At 41.7% G+C, this 17,366-nt stretch overlaps 1 protein-coding gene across 3 annotated transcripts in view; it reads right to left on the bottom strand.

Annotated features, from left to right (window-relative positions):
* The window catches only part of LOC133749904 (ubiquitin-conjugating enzyme E2 E2), a 389,174-nt gene that overhangs the window by 49,391 nt on the left and 322,417 nt on the right, over positions 1-17,366 (bottom strand). For all 3 annotated transcript variants that reach the window (XM_062179274.1, XM_062179282.1, XM_062179288.1), the window contains exon 5: positions 9,556-9,703. In XM_062179274.1, the coding sequence (XP_062035258.1) occupies positions 9,556-9,703 (148 nt within the window). The remainder of the gene's footprint in view (positions 1-9,555; positions 9,704-17,366) is intronic.

Raw genomic sequence — 17,366 nt, 5'->3', positions numbered from 1 at the left:
ACTGCACCTTTCAGTAACACATCATTAGCCTGACCCCTGCTAGTTTAGTATTAATAATCATTCTGAAGTAGCAACTTGTTCTGAAGTTTACTATCATCTTGTTTAAATGGGGTTGACATGAAAATTAACGGTATAAAACAGTATTATTTGAGTATGAGAATTATATTAAATGAGAATATTTAACCTATCTAAAAAAATTCTTGACAACCTATAAAATACACTTACACCCTAATCCATACTAAATTGTAGGCAAGTTTTGAAGCTAGGTGAGGGATACAGTAAAGTCCCTTATTGCCATTTTTGCTACTTTTTTAAAGCTTACAAAAGTAAAATGTATTTTGTTTGAAGGGGAGAGACAGACAAAGGAAGAGAGAGAGAGAGAGGGAGGGAGAGAGAGAGAGAGAGAGAGAGAGAGAGAGAGAGAGAGAGAGAGACTGGTTTCCCATATACATATTCACTCTTCAAATGTCTGCAACAGCTGGGGCTGGAGCCAGGAACTGGGAATTCGATCCAGGTATTCCCCATGGGTGACAGGGATACAAGAATTTGAGTCATTAATTTACTGTCTCTCAAAATGCACATTAGCAGGCAGTTGGAATCAGGAGTAGCCAGGCACTCAGATATGGGTGCAGGCTTCCCAAGTGGTGTCTTAACTGGAAAGTGTGAAAAACCTCACTTTAGGGGCCAGTGGTGTGGCATAGTAGGTTAAGCCTCCACCTGTGGCGCCTTGTATCCCATATGGGTGCTGGTTTGTGTCCTGGCTGCTCCTCTTCCGATACAGTGCTCTGCTTATGGCCTGGGAAAGCAGTGGAGGATGGCCCAAGTCCTTGGGCCCCTGCACCCGCATGGGAGACTGGAAGATTCTCCTGGCTCCTGGCTCTTGGCTTCGCATTGGCCCAGGTCTGACAGTTACAGCCGTTTGGAGAGCGAACCAGAGGATGGAAGACCTCTCTCTGTCTCCCCCTCTCTACCTCTCAAATAAATAAAATTAAAACAAACAAACAAAACCCCTCACTTCAGCCTTTTATAAAGCAGAGTCTAGAGATCATCTAGTTTAAACATTTTACCAACATTTCCTACATGTACTTAACAGTATTATATCTTCATTCATTTAAACTTTACAATTCATCAAAAAAAGCACTAATCAGGCTGATCTCTCAATAATACTGAATTAGTGAGAATTTACTGCCCAGGCATTTAGAGGACACACTAATCAGAATCCTAAAAAGGTGTGTTAACAACTCTGTAACAGCCAAAAAGAATCAGAAAAGAATCACACCTTAGGGATTTAACATCCTACTTTAAGAATGCCGGTAGCACTTTATAGCTCAAGCCAAGTTGACAGCTATTCCCTGGGTCAAGGGTAAAGAAACAGAAGTGAGAAAAATAAACAAGAAGATGATACACAGAACACTATATTTTCTTCTTTAATAAACAAGAGCAGGCCCTTTTCTTTAGATAACAGACTAAGGTGAAACACCAAAGGCACATTTTTAATGCACCCCATCTATCAGCAAATACAGTAAAGTCTAGTTTTTACACCTTTAGAGGAATGAAACCTACCAAGGATATATATTTAAGTTATGGAAGAAGCAAAGTTTTTGTAGGTCAGCATTTCTAGGCAATGACCCATGAAACAGTAATAAACAGCTACCACATTTTTATCTAGGCAAATTGGATGTTCAAGGTAGTTGACCAGGAAAGGCAGAAATACCAAGGACCATACAGGACATCCTTACTGTCATAGACTCATCTCTGACCTACACACTGAAGACACCCTTCTCTTCTTCTTTTCCTGGCAACTCTGAATGAAAGGCAATCCTTCTTTACTTGCTCTACAACGAGGCAATCCAAGGTCTAAACCTATGATCAGGTACTTTAGGTTTTCCTTTCTCAGTCAGTATTTCTTAGAAGAGCATTCTTTGAGGGGCCATCAAAGAAGGAGGTACCTTTCTCTGAAGGGAGGAGAGAACTTACACTTTGATTATGGCCTTATCTAAATAATGTTGGAGTTTGTGAACTCAAGAAGCTTCCATAGCCTTGGCAGCTTATGACATGAGTCTCGGGTGGTCACTGACTTCATAAATAAGCATGTCAATTGTTAAATCAACAACAGGAGTCCCTGTGCACTTGCTCCCCAAGTAGGACCTCTGTCCTTAATGAGTTGTACTATGAGAATTAATGGTAAAACCAGTCTTCAAACAGTACTTTACACTCTGTGTGTCTGTGCGGGTGCAAACTGTTGAAATCTTTTCTTAGTATAGGGTTGGTCTTCTGTATATAAAGATACTTAAAAATGAACCTTGGGGGGTTGGTGCCGTGGCTCACTTGGTTAATCCTCTGCCTGTGGCGCTGGCATCCCATATGGGTGCTGGGTTCTAGTCCTGGTTGCTCCTCTTCTAGTCCAGCTCTCTGCTGTGGCCTGGGAGGGCAGTGGAGGATGGCCCAAGTGCTTGGGCCCCTGCACCCACATGGGAGACCAGCAGGAAGCAGCTGGCTCCTGGCTTTGGATCGGCGCAGCACCGGCCATAATGGCCATTTGGGAAGTGAAGCAACGGAAGGAAGACCTTTCTTTCTGTCTCTCTCATTGTCTATAACTCTACCTGTCAAGGAAAGAAGAAAAGGAAGGAAATAAGAAGAGGAAGGAAGGAAGGAAGGAAGGAAGGAAGGAAGGAAGGAAGATGAACCTTGGGGCCAGCACTGTGTGTGGCACAGCAGGTTAACGCCCTGGCCTCCCATATGGTTCTAGTACTGGCTGCTCCTCTTCTGATCCAGCTCTCTGCTGTGGCCTGGGAGAGCGGTGGATGATGGCCCAAGTCCTTGGGCCCCTGTACCCACGTGGGAGACTCAGAGGAGGCTCCTGGCTCCTGGTTTTGGATTGGAGCAGCTCTGGCCGTTGTGGCCATCTGGGGAGTGAACTAGCAAATGGAAGACCTTTCTCTCTTTTTCTCTCTCTGTAACTCTGTCTTTCAAATAAATAAAATAAATCTTTTTTAAAAAAATGAATGTTAATGAAAAATGGGGTGGGAGAGGGAGGAAGAGGTGGGAGGGCAGGTATGGGGAGAAGAACTGCTATAATCCAAAAGTTGTACATATGAAATTTATATTTATTTAAAAAAGCTTTCTATATATAAAAAAGATCATTCTTTGATAAAGTGCTACAAACAATTGGATCTTTTGGTTTGCATTATTATATTCAGTACCGGTTTTCCTTGCAAAATGACTAAAGAGTTTATCACTGTAGTACTGACAGGGTCCGGAAATCATCCTTTCACTAGCATTTAAAGCTAACATTTATAAACAGGAAGGTTAAAAGCCAACTTATAATGATGATAGACTCACTTTTGTGAAGCTTCTTTAATTCAGAAAGCAGAATCTTCTCTCTACGATGAGAATTCCTTGGTTTTACTTATTCCTCTCAATGAATTCTCAATTTCCCTAGTAGCTCCACAGCATTAATATTATTATTTAAGAACTTATCTTAGCCAGCCTATGGGAACCTGTGTGGGGAATGCAGCAGGGCTCTCCAAGATAATACTGAGTTAGAATCCAAAGTCCCTGGGAAAATTTTTGACTTTTATTTATTCTTTTGGAATTAAAAATATCAGGCAGACTGATCCATAGTGGCTATTTAATGTTTATTGACAAGGGGCAAAGTGTAAATTCTGAATAACCAGAGCTTTATTTTTCTTTGGGTAAGGTGTCCTGGAAGTTAAATAACTCTGTCCACATTTGGAAGCACTGATTGGAGTGACTTCTAGAATTCATAATTATCTAGAAGAGAAGTTAATTCTTGACAAATAAAGAAAACAGCTTGAAATCAGTCACATGTTGGACCATGGATTTCTACTTTGTAAATTTCTCACTTTAAAAAAATGTCTTAGGCAACTATAGTGGCTATTCTAGAAATCTGATTTTTGCATTCCTGCTAAACACAGTCCTGCTTTGACCACAGGGAGGCTCATCATTTTCAGAGGTTTAGCAAAATTTCAGTTAAAGAAACTGTTCTTTGCCAGTTCTCAAGAGTAGCAGAATGGGATATGTAGATGTAAGGTTTGCATAGCTAAGTGAGCACTGGAATCCAATCCCAGTGTTATACATATTTTTCAGCAAACTAATAGTTCAAAAGTTTAGTATACATAAGCTACACAACATGTGCTGAAATAATTAACCCTATTTTATGGTCTCCACCCATCAGCAGTCACTATCAATTATTAAATTTTAATATTTAGTAACACAATTTACTATCTAATCATAGCCAAGCCAAAGACAGGAAAGCGGAATCAAAGCTGAGACAATGAAGGAGTTTTATAGATAAGGACTGTGTCAGCTGCTTAAAACAAGCCATCAGCCCTGTGAAATCAAGCTGTGACGTTGAAGAATGAGGAAGAAGCCATTCTCCTGACGTTCAGAGGTCACTATGAAAGCGCCACTGGGAGCAAATTCCTCTTTTCATGTGCTCTGTCCATTAGAGAAGAATAAAGCTCTCACCAGCGAAGCTGCAGCTGTGCTAACCCCCAGCTTAATCTCTGTGAGGCTGAGGGTTAATCAGCTGCCATTCTTAGGTCTATTTGTTGCTTGAATAAAGATCTGCATAAGTCTAAGAAGGGAAGGATTGATACTTGATCATACTTGAAAGGTGATGGGGGTTAGGGAGCAGCTCAGCCATCCTGCCAGGGTGCTGTGAGCTTTCTCGCCTGATCTGGCCACACAGTTCTCTGGCTGCTAGAAGAGCGCTAGACAAAGACTTCCTGGGTGCTTCGAGTGCAGGTCTTCGCTGGCCCTGGTGGCAGGTGACAGGGGAGTGACATACAAAGGGCCAGGGCTGGAGCCTAAGTGGTTCCTTCCCAGAGAAAACAACAACCAAATCAGACACCTTCTACAACTTACACTGTTGGTACTCATGGGTTGAATCTTTTGTAATTAAAAAAATTATTACTGGGCCGGCGCCGTGGCTCAATAGGCTAATCCTCTGCCTTGCAGCGCCGGCACACCAGGTTCTAGTCCCGGTCGAGGCACCGATCCTGTCCCGGTTGCCCCTCTTCCAGGCCAGCTCTCTGCTGTGGCCAGGGAGTGCAGTGGAGGACAGCCCAAGTTCTTGGGCCCTGCACCCCATGGGAGACCAGGAGAAGCACCTGGCTCCTGCCATCGGAACAGCGCGGTGCACCAGCCGCAGCGCGCCTACCGCAGCGGCCATTGGAGGGTGAACCAACGGCAAAAAGGAAGACCTTTCTCTCTGTCTCTCTCTCTACTGTCCACTCTGCCTGTCAAAAATTTAAAAAAAAAAATTATTACTGAAACTTTCTTTTTTTATAATTTTTTTTTGACAGGCAGAGTGGACAGTGAGAGAGAGACAGAGAGAAAGGTCTTCCTTTACCATTGGTTCACCCTCCAATGGCCGCTGTGGCCAGTGCACCACGCTGATCCGAAGCCAGGAGCCAGGTGCTTCCTCCTGGGCTCCCATGGGGTGCAGGGCCCAAGGACTTGGGCCATCCTCCACTGCACTCCTGGGCCACAGCAGAGAGCTGGAATGGAAGAGGAGCAACCAGGACAGAATCCAGCACCTCGATCGGGACTAGAACCTGGTGTGCCAGTGCTGCAGGCGGAGGATTAGCCTATTGAGACATGGCACCGGCTATTACTGAAACTTTCAAACACATTGACTGTCCATGTACTCATTTCTCAGATCCAACAACTGGAATCGTCAATCTTGATCCAATTTCTACACCGCTACCCACCTCTAATCTTTCTGGATTATTTTGAAGGAAATCTCAGATACCAAAGAATTACATTTGGAGATAGTTCAGGCTATAGCTCTAAAAGATAAGGGAATGTAAAAAAGTCACAATGACAATTCTACAGTCAGGCCAAACATTTTCTGGCAGTAATTTCTCAGTATCAAATGCTTTGCCTTCAAACTTTGAATTGTCTCATAAGACTCATATATTTTTGAATAAATATAATAAAATAGTATCAGAATTGCATTCAGAATGAAACAGGTCATCTGCTTTAGGAAATAACACTGGCAGTATAGGTAAGTAGAAGTGAAATCAGCAAAATAGATGACATGCAGCTCTATTTGTTTTAAGAAAAAAGAAATGGTTACAATATTTCTAGATATTACTCTGTAAATAAAGCATCAGTATAGTAAAATTATTAATCTTCTTGTTTTATCTCATAATTGTCAGTGTTATCAGGATAACTGATTTTGTATGAGGTAAAATACCCATAGGTTTGAAGACCATAATAAAAGCACATTTAAAAATATTTAAAGAAACAGATTTCATATAAAGAAGTTTTTTTTTTGTTTGTTTGTTTTTTTAATTTAAGCACACTGAATGGTAAAATGCTGAAAAGTTTCTAAGATCTGGAACAAGACAAGGATGCACACTTTCACTGGAAACACCTTAGGTGTACGTCAACTGATGAATGGATGAAGAAAATGTACATATCGACAATGGAATATCACTCAGCCTTAAAAAGGATGCCATTCCTTCAGTTTTTTTTTTTTTTTAAGATTTATTTATTTATTTGAAAGGTAGAGTTACAGAGAGGCAGAGGCAGAGGCAGAGAGAGAGAGAGAGAGATCTTCCATCTGCTGGTTCATTCCCCAAATGGCTGCAATGGCCAGGGCTGGGCCAGGCCAAAGCCAGAAGCCAGGAACTTCTGGCAGGGGCCCAAGGACTCGGTCATCTTGCACTGCTTTCCCAGGCACGTTTGCAGGGAGCTGGATTGGAAGTGGAGCAGCTGGGACTTGAACCAGCGCCCATATGGGATGCCTGCATGGCAGGAGGAGGCTTAACCTTCTATGACACAGCCTCAGCCCCAGACAATATATATGGGACTAGAGATCATAATGTTAAGTGAAGTAAGCCTGACCCAGAAAGATAAATACTATATCATCTCACTTATGTGTGGAATCTAAAAAAGTAGAACTGTGGTTACCAGAAGGTAAGGAGAGAGAGTGAGCAAAGGGTGATCAATGGTACTAAATCACAGATAGAAGGAATATAATATACTGTATATTCTAAAAAAACCACATGAAAGGATTTTGAAAGAAATGATAGAAATCAAAGACACGATCAATGTTTGAGGAGGATATGTTTACCTTGATTTCAACATGACATAATGTATGCATGTACTGAAACCCCTTATGGGTACCCCATAAATATGTACACTTTTTATGAGTCAATAAAGAAAAAAAGCTCCATAAAACAGCAAACAAACTTCAAAAGATGAAGCCAAATGGAACAGAACTGTAACGGTATTCTTAACTTGGGCAGCTTATGAACTGAATCTCATTTTTCAAGCCAAACTAAACTCAGAGACGTGGGAGGCTGTTGCTCACATTTTGAGCTTATTGTCCTCTACTCTCTACCATTCTGACTGGTGTCACAGCTCAACTCTGGCTGCCAGGTGACATCTGACAGACGAGAGTAGCTTATCAGGCTCGCTGAAAGCCATCATGAAGTGGTGGCCTACTAAGACCAGCAGTTAGATCTGCCTAAACCATTGCAATGGGAACAGAACAACTACCATGTGTGCACCCATCAAATAGCTGACTGTGTCTGGATGCCAGCCACCTTACAGAGAATTCACCTCAGGAGATGACAGAACAGGTACTGCTAATTCGGGTTTAGGTTTCTTTTCAGGTTATAAAATCTAAGAGTGTCAATGCTGACATGGTGGTGTCAGAGATTATTCAATATGATCTTATCTCAGTTAACTTCACCTGAGTGGGTATTGATCCTTTATCTACTGCATGCCCATTTGATGTTCTCTATACTCTGGAAAATAGCATCGACAACATCACTGTTTACGCTTTCAAATCTATCAACTAATTTTAAACTCACAGCAGTCCAGTGATTTAGGTAGGACTGCTAAGAATCCCCATTCTATATAAGGAACTCGGGATAGAAGAAAGTTAAGTGATCAGTCCAAGGTTGCACAATTAATAAACAGTGGAGTTTGCTTTCAAAACCACATCTGCTGTCTACAAATATCATGCTAATAGCTCCACCCTGAAAACATAATATTTGTTGTTTAATACACCGGAAATTATTAAAAGAAACACATCTAAATTATTGGACAATAAAAAAGATAAAAAAAATCAGTTTATGCAGGGGTAAGATTAAGCATTTTTTAAGTTGGTTAAATCTGTATCATTATCATGCAAGGCTTACTTCTGAGATGACGGCATTTTTGGTACTAAAACAGCTCTATTCTTGTATTCAATTTGTATCTGTGATTATCTGAAGATAATTTGAAGTTTAAGAGGAAAAAAAGTCAGAGATTATGTGTACCAAATAACAGCATGAAATAAGTCCATTAAACAAAAGAATGCACATTTTGACATGTTTCAGATAAACATCTACTGAGTGCCAGCATTCATAAACACAGGGTGCAACTGGGAAATCTTTGTTCTTATTTATTTGAAAGGCAGAGAAACAGAGAACTCCCACCCTCTGGTTCACTCCCCAAATGTTTTCATTGGTCAGGACTGAGCAGGATCAAAGCCGGCAGCTAAAACTCAATCCAGGTCTCCCATTTGGGTGGCAAGAAACCAACGACTTGAGCCGTCACTGCTGCCTCCCAGGGTCTGCACTGGCAGGAAGCCAATGTTAGGAGCCAGAGCTGGGTACTGAACTCAGGTACTCAGACATGGGATGTGGGGATTTTAGCTGCAATACAGTTTTACTACAATCTGCTTTTATATTTCCTCATTAAATAATAACATGCAAAAGTAAAAAAAAAAAAGAGTAAAATTTCTTCAAGTTTATAAACCAGCCAGAAGCTTGAGATCAAAATTCACACTGAACATGGAAGATGGAATCTCATTCAATAATAGGACAATAAAGTAAGTATTTAAATAAGAATGGTCCCACTAAGGACATCAATGAAAACGTTATAGCTAATTTACTTTCTAAAATAACCCAAAACATGTAAAATGTTGGCAGTTGGTTTGTCATTCAGTCAAAAGAAACTAGTCAAATACAGACAAGCACAGAGAAAGTAAGAACTTTCAATGTGAAATGCACCACAAAATCTTTGTTTTTTCTGGGAAGCTGTATTTCCTCGTTTACTTTTTGGGTATTTTCTAGTTCAAGAACATCCACGTTTTTTGTTCTAATAGGTTCTCAGGATGCATGGTTATTAAGATACCAAAAAGGTTACATCTGTGTGGCACTGCCTGGTTGTTATCAGATTTTAATAGCCCACATTTCTCAAATTAACATCTTCTAATAGGCATCCAATTAAAGATTAAGCTATTCAATTTGAATTTTTTTTATTATTTGGCAGGAGAATCTAGAGCATTCTGTAAATGTACTTTCCCATCTACAATGATTTTTCATTAATTATCATCACACTGTGCTTTTTCCTTTTTGGCAAAAAACAGATCCTAAAAAGACTACTGGAAAGACTCAATTTAAAAAGAAAATAGCTGCATACTTTGGAAATCAAAAAATCGACAATAGTATTGGTGTAGCGGGGGTGAAGTCAGCAAGTTACTGAGGTCTGACACCGGCGCTAACTCGAGAACGGACTTAGCCTCACCAGGGTTGCAGTCTGTGAGCAGCGAGCAGATGGAGAGGAGGACTTTGGAGATGGTCAGGGCTGGACTCCAGTTGTCCTTCAGGATGTCCAGACAGATCACACCCTGGCTGTTGATGTTACAGTGATAGATTCTTGTTCGGAACGTAACCTACAAGAACAAGTAAAGTTGTTAGGAGCAGGTTTTTTTTTTTTTTTTTTTTTTTTTTAAATCAGGTAAACTATTACAGGTACTAGTTAAAATACACTTGGTTTTCCCTTAGGCACAGGAGAATAGATCAACAGACAAAAGTAATAAATTTAGAACTTATCATTTTGGCCACAGAGAATGAAATGTGAATAGGAAATGTTGTGCTTCGCATAAAGAGAGCTATTTCGTTAAGCCTCTGCCTGCAGCACGGGCTCTAATCCAGGCTTCTCCTTTCCCCATCCAGCTCTGTGCTAATGGCGTGGGAAAGCAGAGAGGATGTCCAGTGCTAAGGCCCCTGCACCCATGTGGGAGACCCAAAAGCTCCAAGATCCTGGCTTCAGACTGGCCCAGCTCTGGCCATTGAGGCCATCTGGGGAATGAATCAGCATATGGAAGATCTCTTTGTCTCTCCCTCTCTCTCTGTGTAACTCTACCTCTCAAATAAATAAAATCTTAAAAAAAAAGAGTGCTATTATTTAACAAATGTCCTGGGCATGAAATCTGCTCTTGATGCAGTCATGGGAGTGTTTCTGAGGTGAACAATGATGCTGTCCTCTGATAAGTTTCAAAGAACATCTTCGTTGGATTCCAGCTGCCTGGAAAACTTTGCCCATTTAAAAATAAACATGAAAAAGCATGTGAACACTTACAAGAAGAAAATATTATGCCATCACATGGTTTTAAAATGTGCTACATAGAACAAGTACGTAAATAATCTGCCTCTTGGGGCTGGCGCCATGGCGGAGCGGGTTAAAGCCCTGGCCTGAAGCACCAGCATCCCATATGGGCGCCAGTTCGAGTCCCAGCTGCTCTTCTTCTGATCCCGCTCTCTGCTATGGCCTGGGAAAGCAGTAGAAGATGGCCCAAGTCCTTGAGCCCCTGCACCCACGTGGGAGACACGGAAGAAGCTCCCGGCTCCTGGCTTCGGATCGGTGCAGCTCCAGCTGTTGCCGCCATCTGGGGAGTGAACCAGCGGATGGAAGACCTCTCTCTGTAACTTTGTCTTTCAAATAAATAAAATAAATCTTTAAAAAATAATAATCTGCCTCTTTTTTAGCAGTATATTAGTTATTAACCTGTACTGGTTACACACATACCATATTAGTTATAATTTATAAACTGTTCCCTTCTTAAATTTTTTTTTTTTAGATTTATTTATTTATTCGAAAGGCAAAATTACAGAGAGGCAGAAGCAGAGACACATAGAGAGAGGTCTTCCACCCTCTGGTTCACTCCCCAAATGGCTGCAACAGCTGGAGCTGGACTGATCCGAAGCTGGAAGCCAGGAACCTCCGCTGTGCCTCCGACACAGGTGCAGGGGCCCAAGGACTCAAATCAGCATCCACACAGGATGCGGGCACTGCAGGCAATTGCTTTATCCATTACACCACAGCGCAGCACACATCTTAAATTCTTTCTTAAAAACTTATTTCAGATGAAAGAGACGGAGAGAAAGAGCAAGCCAGAGAGTGGACATACTCCCATCTGCTGGTTTACTCCCCAGGTGCCCACAACAGCTGGGGATGGGCTAGACTGAAGCTGGGAGCCAGAAACTGAATCCTGTGTGGGTGGCAGGGACCCAACTGCTTAATAAAATGGAAGTTTGGGTTTTGATGTCCTCATGGAGAAAGAAGATGAAATCTTTGGCCTGGATGAAGCAAGGAGTTGGAACTGAGGGCCCTTGTAAGAATTAGGACCCTGGAGTAGCTAGTCTTTTAGAAAACATGAACTTGAAAAGGCATGCCTTAAGGGAGAACAAGCAAGGAAACTGGCCAGAAAAAGCCTCAGCTCTGGACTGAGGAATTTTCTCTCAAAGAATTCTAAACCATGAATATTCACATTGTGCAAATGTTCTGTCAAAAAAAAAAAAAAAGGAGTTTAAATGACTATATTACTATCAGATCAAATATATGTTAGCATTGTTAGGAATAAAGAAGGCCACTGCATTATGATAAAATGAATAATTCATCAGTAAAACAGCTACAATTCTGAATCAGTTGTACTTAATGAGCATAGCCAAAAACATACAAATTAGAGCATATGATTGATTCAAAGAAGAAAAATGATGTATCTACCATCAAAGGAGGCAATTCTCACTACAGTAACTGATAAGTAAACCAGACCAAAAATTAGTAAGTATATAAAAAAATCAAGGGAATGCATCAAGATTCTATACACAATTTAAGAGTATATATTTTTTCAAGCACAAGAGAAACATTTACCAAAACTGATCACATGCTAGCCCATAAAGGAAGCTTACTATATTTCAAAGAATTGATATCATTAAGATCATAATACAAAGTCAGGATCTATACATGAAAGATTCCCTCTAACAATAAAGGTATTTTTAACTAATTCTTGGACTAACAAAAAAATCAGTTATATTTATAGCTGAAAGACAATGAAGCTGAGTTGTCAATAGCAAAATTTCTGATTTGGCTAAAACTGCTGTAAACAGGAAATCTACAGTTCAAATGCACGTATTAGTAGAAGGGAATAAAGACATTTAATAAGTGTTCAAATTAGGAAAACAGAAAAAGTAATACAGTAAGCCTTATGAAAGGCTTATAAATATAGACATGAACAGAAGCTAGTGAAACAGGAAATACCTAGTGATATTAAAATTTCTGCAGAGAAGTTAGGGTGTTATCTCTTTAAGTGCTGCATGAAGACTATCCAATCCAATGTAAATGCTAAGTGGTTTACATAATAGTATTTTAGAAACCTAGAAGACACTGGCTATTCTGTGCTAACCGCAAAGACAGTTCAACAGGGGAAATAACATTATTACCCACTTCAAAAATGAAGAAATGAAGGCACAGCGAGGTTAAAGAGCTGGCTCAAGGTTCCAAAAGTAGTTAAGTGGTAGAGCCAGAATTTGCACACAATTTTGCTGATTTGAAATGCCCACATTCTACTACTCAGTCTCATTGCCTCTGCTTTTTTTTTTTTTTTTAAGACTTTTATTTATTTTATTTGTGAGGTAGAGTTACAAAGAGAGAAAGAGAGAAGGGTCTTCCATCTGCTAGTCCACTCCCCAGGTAGCTGCAACAGCTGAAGCTGAGCTGATCTGATGCCAGGAGCCAGGTGCTTCCTCTGGTCCTCCTACAGGGTTGCAAAGGCCCAACCACGTGGGCCATCCTCCACTGCCTTCTCAGGCCATAGCTGAGACCTGGCTTGGAAGAAAAGCTGCAGCCAGGACACAAGCCGGTGCCCATATGGGACTCCAGCGACACAGGGAGAAACCTAGTCCACTATGCCACGGCACCGGCCCGCCTTTGTGGGTGTTTTTTTTTAAAGCCTTTTAATTTTGGGATTACTGTAGATTTACATGCAGTAATATGAATTAATAAAGAGACATAATGTTTATCTTTCCTCAATTTTCCCTAATGGCAACACCTCACATAACTATAGGATATCACAGGAAACCGACATTAATACAATTCACAGAGCTTTTCCAGATTTCGCCAGCTTCACATGCACTCGTGCATGTATCTGCAATTGGCTCCATGCAATTTAACCACATGGACAGATCTGGGTGAGCATCACTACAGTGGGAACCAGAACAATCCCATCTGAATAGCCTTCATGCTGCCTTTCAATAACCACAGTGGCCTTTCCCTTTCACCTTTTTAATTCCTGGCAAGCACAGCAGTTCCTCCTCTGTTGCATTTCAAGAATGCTATATAAATGAAAATATACCTTATGTAACCTTTGAAACTGGCTCTTTTCACTCCATTCAAGTTGTTGTTTACTATGTTAACAATTTGTTCCTTTTAAATGCTGAATAGTATTCCCCGTCCAAATGTACCAGTTTATCCATTTAACCACTGAAAGGTATCTGGGTATCTATGATAGCAACACCAAACTGTTTCCCTGCTCTCACAATTAACATGGCTACCTCTGTGACCAAATATGGAGTGGGAGAGCACCTGCCAACAATCAGTTTTCTGATGGGGGCATCCTACAACTTGATGCAAATCTGACTCTATCCACCTGGAGCTAGGAGTCAGATCCCACAGGTTAAAGGCTCAGTTCCCACAGGAGTCTCCCCCAACCCCCTGCCCTGCTTCAGATGCCAGCCCCAAATCAAGGCCTCTGGAATTTCTGCCTGGCTAAGGGTTTCCAAAAACCCCTAACTAGGTCCTATCACTTGAGAGAGCAGATAACAGAACTCAGGAAAGCACTTCAAATATGTTTACTGGTTTATTACAAAGGATATTACAAAGGATATAGATGAACAGTTACATAGAAGAGAGGTAAGAGGGCAAGGTATGGGGGAAGCGGGCAGATCTTCCACACCCTCCTGGGGGTACACTAGCCCCCTTGAGTCCAGCAATCCAGAAGCTTCCTTACCTAACCTGGTGGATTAAAGCACTAGTTCCTTGTGAACAACTCAACTCTGAACCTGTCTGCTGTCCCTGGAGGAAGCTGTAACCTCTAATCACAGGGTGAGCTCTTCCGGAGACCAGCCTCTATCCTGAGACTGTCCAGCGCCCTGAGCCAGCAGTCATCTCATTAGCCCACAGGAAGACACTCACACCGCTGAGACTCCAAGAGTTCTAGGAGCTCTGTGAGGTGGAGAGGAAGCTGAAGTACACATTTCTTATTAGAACTCACAGCACCACAGAGTAATTTTCATCTTTTAGATATTACAAGGAAAGCTGTCATGAACATTTGGGTATGCGCATCAGTGTGAATATAAACTTTTCTTTTTCTATTTAAAGATTTATTTCATTTATTTGAAAGTCAGTGTGTGTGAGAGAGAGACAGATCTTTCATCCACTGGTTCACTCCCAAAGTGGCTGGGCCAGACTGAAGCCAGGAGCTTCATATAGGTCTCCCATGTGGGTATAGGGGCCCAAGCTCTTGGGCCATCCTCTGCTACTTCCTAGGGGCATTAGCAGGGAGCCAGATCAGAAGTGGAGCAGCTGGGAGTAGAACAGGTGCTGAAGTTGCAGGTGGCGGCGTAAGCTGCTATGCCACAACACTGACCCTGAATGTAAGTTTTTATTTCTCTGGGATAAATGCCCAAGAGAGTTAACTTTTGGGTCACATGGTAAGCTCATGTTTGGCTTTAAGAAACTGCTATGGGGCTGGCACTGTGGTGTGGTAGGTTAAGCATCTGCCTGCAGTGCCGGCATACCATATGATTGCCGGTTCAAGTTCTGGTTCTTCCACTTCCGATCCCGTTCCTTGCTGATGGCCTGGGAAAGCAGTGGAAGATGGCCCAAGTGCTTGGGCCCCTGCCCCTGTGTGGGAGACCCAGAGGAAGCTCCTGGCTCCTGGCTTCAGTTTGGCCCAGCTCCAGCTGTTGCTGCCATTTGGGGAGTAAACAAGTGGATGGAAGACCTCTATCTCTGTCTCTCTCTCTCTGCCTGTAACTCTCTCAATAAATAAATCTTTAAAAAAAAAAAGAAAGAAACTGCTATAATCTTTTTGTTTCTTTAAAAAAATTTTTTTTTTTAAAAAAAATCAGAGTTATATACATAGAGTGAGCTCTGGAAAGACAGCGGGAAATCTTCTAACCCTTATTCCTCAAATGGATGCAATGGCTGGGGTTAGGCTAGCTGGAAGCCAGGAGTTTCATTGGGGTCTTCCAGTCGGTGGCAGGGGCCCAAACAGTTGGGCCATCTTCCACTGCTTTTCCCAGGCCCATTAGCAGGGAGCTGGATAGGAAGTGGAGCAGCCGGGACATGAACCAACGCCCATATGGGATGCCGGCATGGCAGGCAGTGGCTTTACCTACCATTCTTAGAAACTGCCATGATCTTTCCCAGAGAGACTGCTCCATTTCACATTCTCATGGCAATGTGATCTAGTTACTCAATATCCTTACCAGCATTTGATATTACAAAGTTTTATTTCCGTCGTTGCGACAGGACACAGTAACTGCTCATGATGGTTTAAATCTGCATTTGCCCAACTGCTAATGATACTGAATGCTTTCGCATGTGTTCACATGCTACCTGGATATCTTCCGTGTCTGCATGTCCTTTGCCCATTTCCTAATTAATGATTTTTAAAAAACTGTTGACTGTTGTTTTCAGTGGAACACTTCATTAAAAGTGAAGCACAGCTGGATGAAAGGTACTAAAACATGAGTTTGCAAAGGGTCCTGTAGATTTTTGAGGCACAGAATGTCTTACAATCGAACGCTGGATAATGCTGATAATGACAAAATGGATAACGCTGGTAGTGTCAGTCTTTACAGATGTTTATCGTCCAAGCAGACTGAATTAAATAGGCACGCTGACTGTCCCTACATGTACTGCAACTACTGCCTTTGGAAAGTGGAAAAATTTATAATTCCACTGTTTCAAAAAATGTCACACACTCATCTCTCATATGTAAGCCATGAGCTCTTTGGGGCCCTCCATCACCCTACTACTGCTGTCGGCACACCTGCCACAGGAAAACCTCCTCACCTGGCTGAGATCACGCCTGGGTATTTTCTTTCCATTGATGTCCACCAGTGACCAGCATAGAGAAAGAGCCCAGTCTGCGGAACGTCTGCCAATACACTTCAGGCTAGTGCTCAATTACCTACCTCTCTGAGGGGTCATCATTTTGTAATGCTCATGAGTTATTTTACAACCACAACTTAAGAGTTAAAGCTGGCAAACTGTGGAGAAGATCTTGAGGAAGCATAAAATAATTTTTATTAACATCTTTAACATCTAGAAAGCCTCATGCCACTTTATTAAAGCTTTCTAGATTATTATTTCAGCAGAGATTTCACATTCTGTAAACACTCAATATTTGTTAGGCACTCTGACATAAATATTTTTATTGTTGCCGTTTCTAATTTAAGTGCTAAAGAATCCCTAAAAAATCTGTAGCCTGGTCCTGTCAGCAAATGCATTCCACAATCAAGGCAAAACTCACTAGCAAAGGCTCTCCAAAAACCCCAGCAGTGAAACGCCAGCATTCTCCCGCAGACCCTATCCCCAAGGCTAGGGGAGATGAGGGAGAAGAACACACGCACTGAGGAGGAGCACCTGCGGCCCTCAGACCACGACTCAGAAATCGGAAATGATGTTTTGAATGTTGACAAATAGATTGGCTACTGCCAGCAGATTTCAGAGTAGCTGAGAGACCCCTCCTCCCCCTGCCCCTACAGAAGAATGCCCCGATATCCCCCCTCCATTTTCCAAAGAGCCTGTCCTGTCAGCTTGTGTATTCCCTTCACTCTACATTCCTGGCAAAGAAGCAAACGCGAAGAAACAACCCTAAAAGCAAATGCCAGCTCCACTGCAGGGGTTAACAGCTATTTAGTTCTGTGTATCAAACAACTTACACCTACGTTTGCATTTATAGGTATATTTGAAGCACCGCACACCAACGGATTTTTACAACAGCCATCATTCCTCAAGGAGAAGTAAAGGTTTACTGAGAACGTTGTTTTCAATGGCAAGGAAGAGTGCACCTTTTAGAATATTTTCCACATATTAGGAAATTCTAAAAACATGATTTGGATATAGTGATACAGAAAACTTGTTTATCTAGAATGTTAATTCCCAGGCGACCCTGGATCAGAGAGGTCTTAATTTATGTATGATACACAGAAACTCATTGCATGCTCTCCCTTATATGTGGGAGCTAAAATTAAAAAATAAAAAAG

The sequence above is a fragment of the Lepus europaeus genome, chromosome 2 (assembly GCF_033115175.1).
Source record: "Lepus europaeus isolate LE1 chromosome 2, mLepTim1.pri, whole genome shotgun sequence".
NCBI classification, from domain to species: Eukaryota; Metazoa; Chordata; class Mammalia; order Lagomorpha; family Leporidae; genus Lepus; species Lepus europaeus.
Note: the sequence above shows the minus strand (reverse complement) of the source record. Positions and strands in the feature narration are given on the sequence as shown.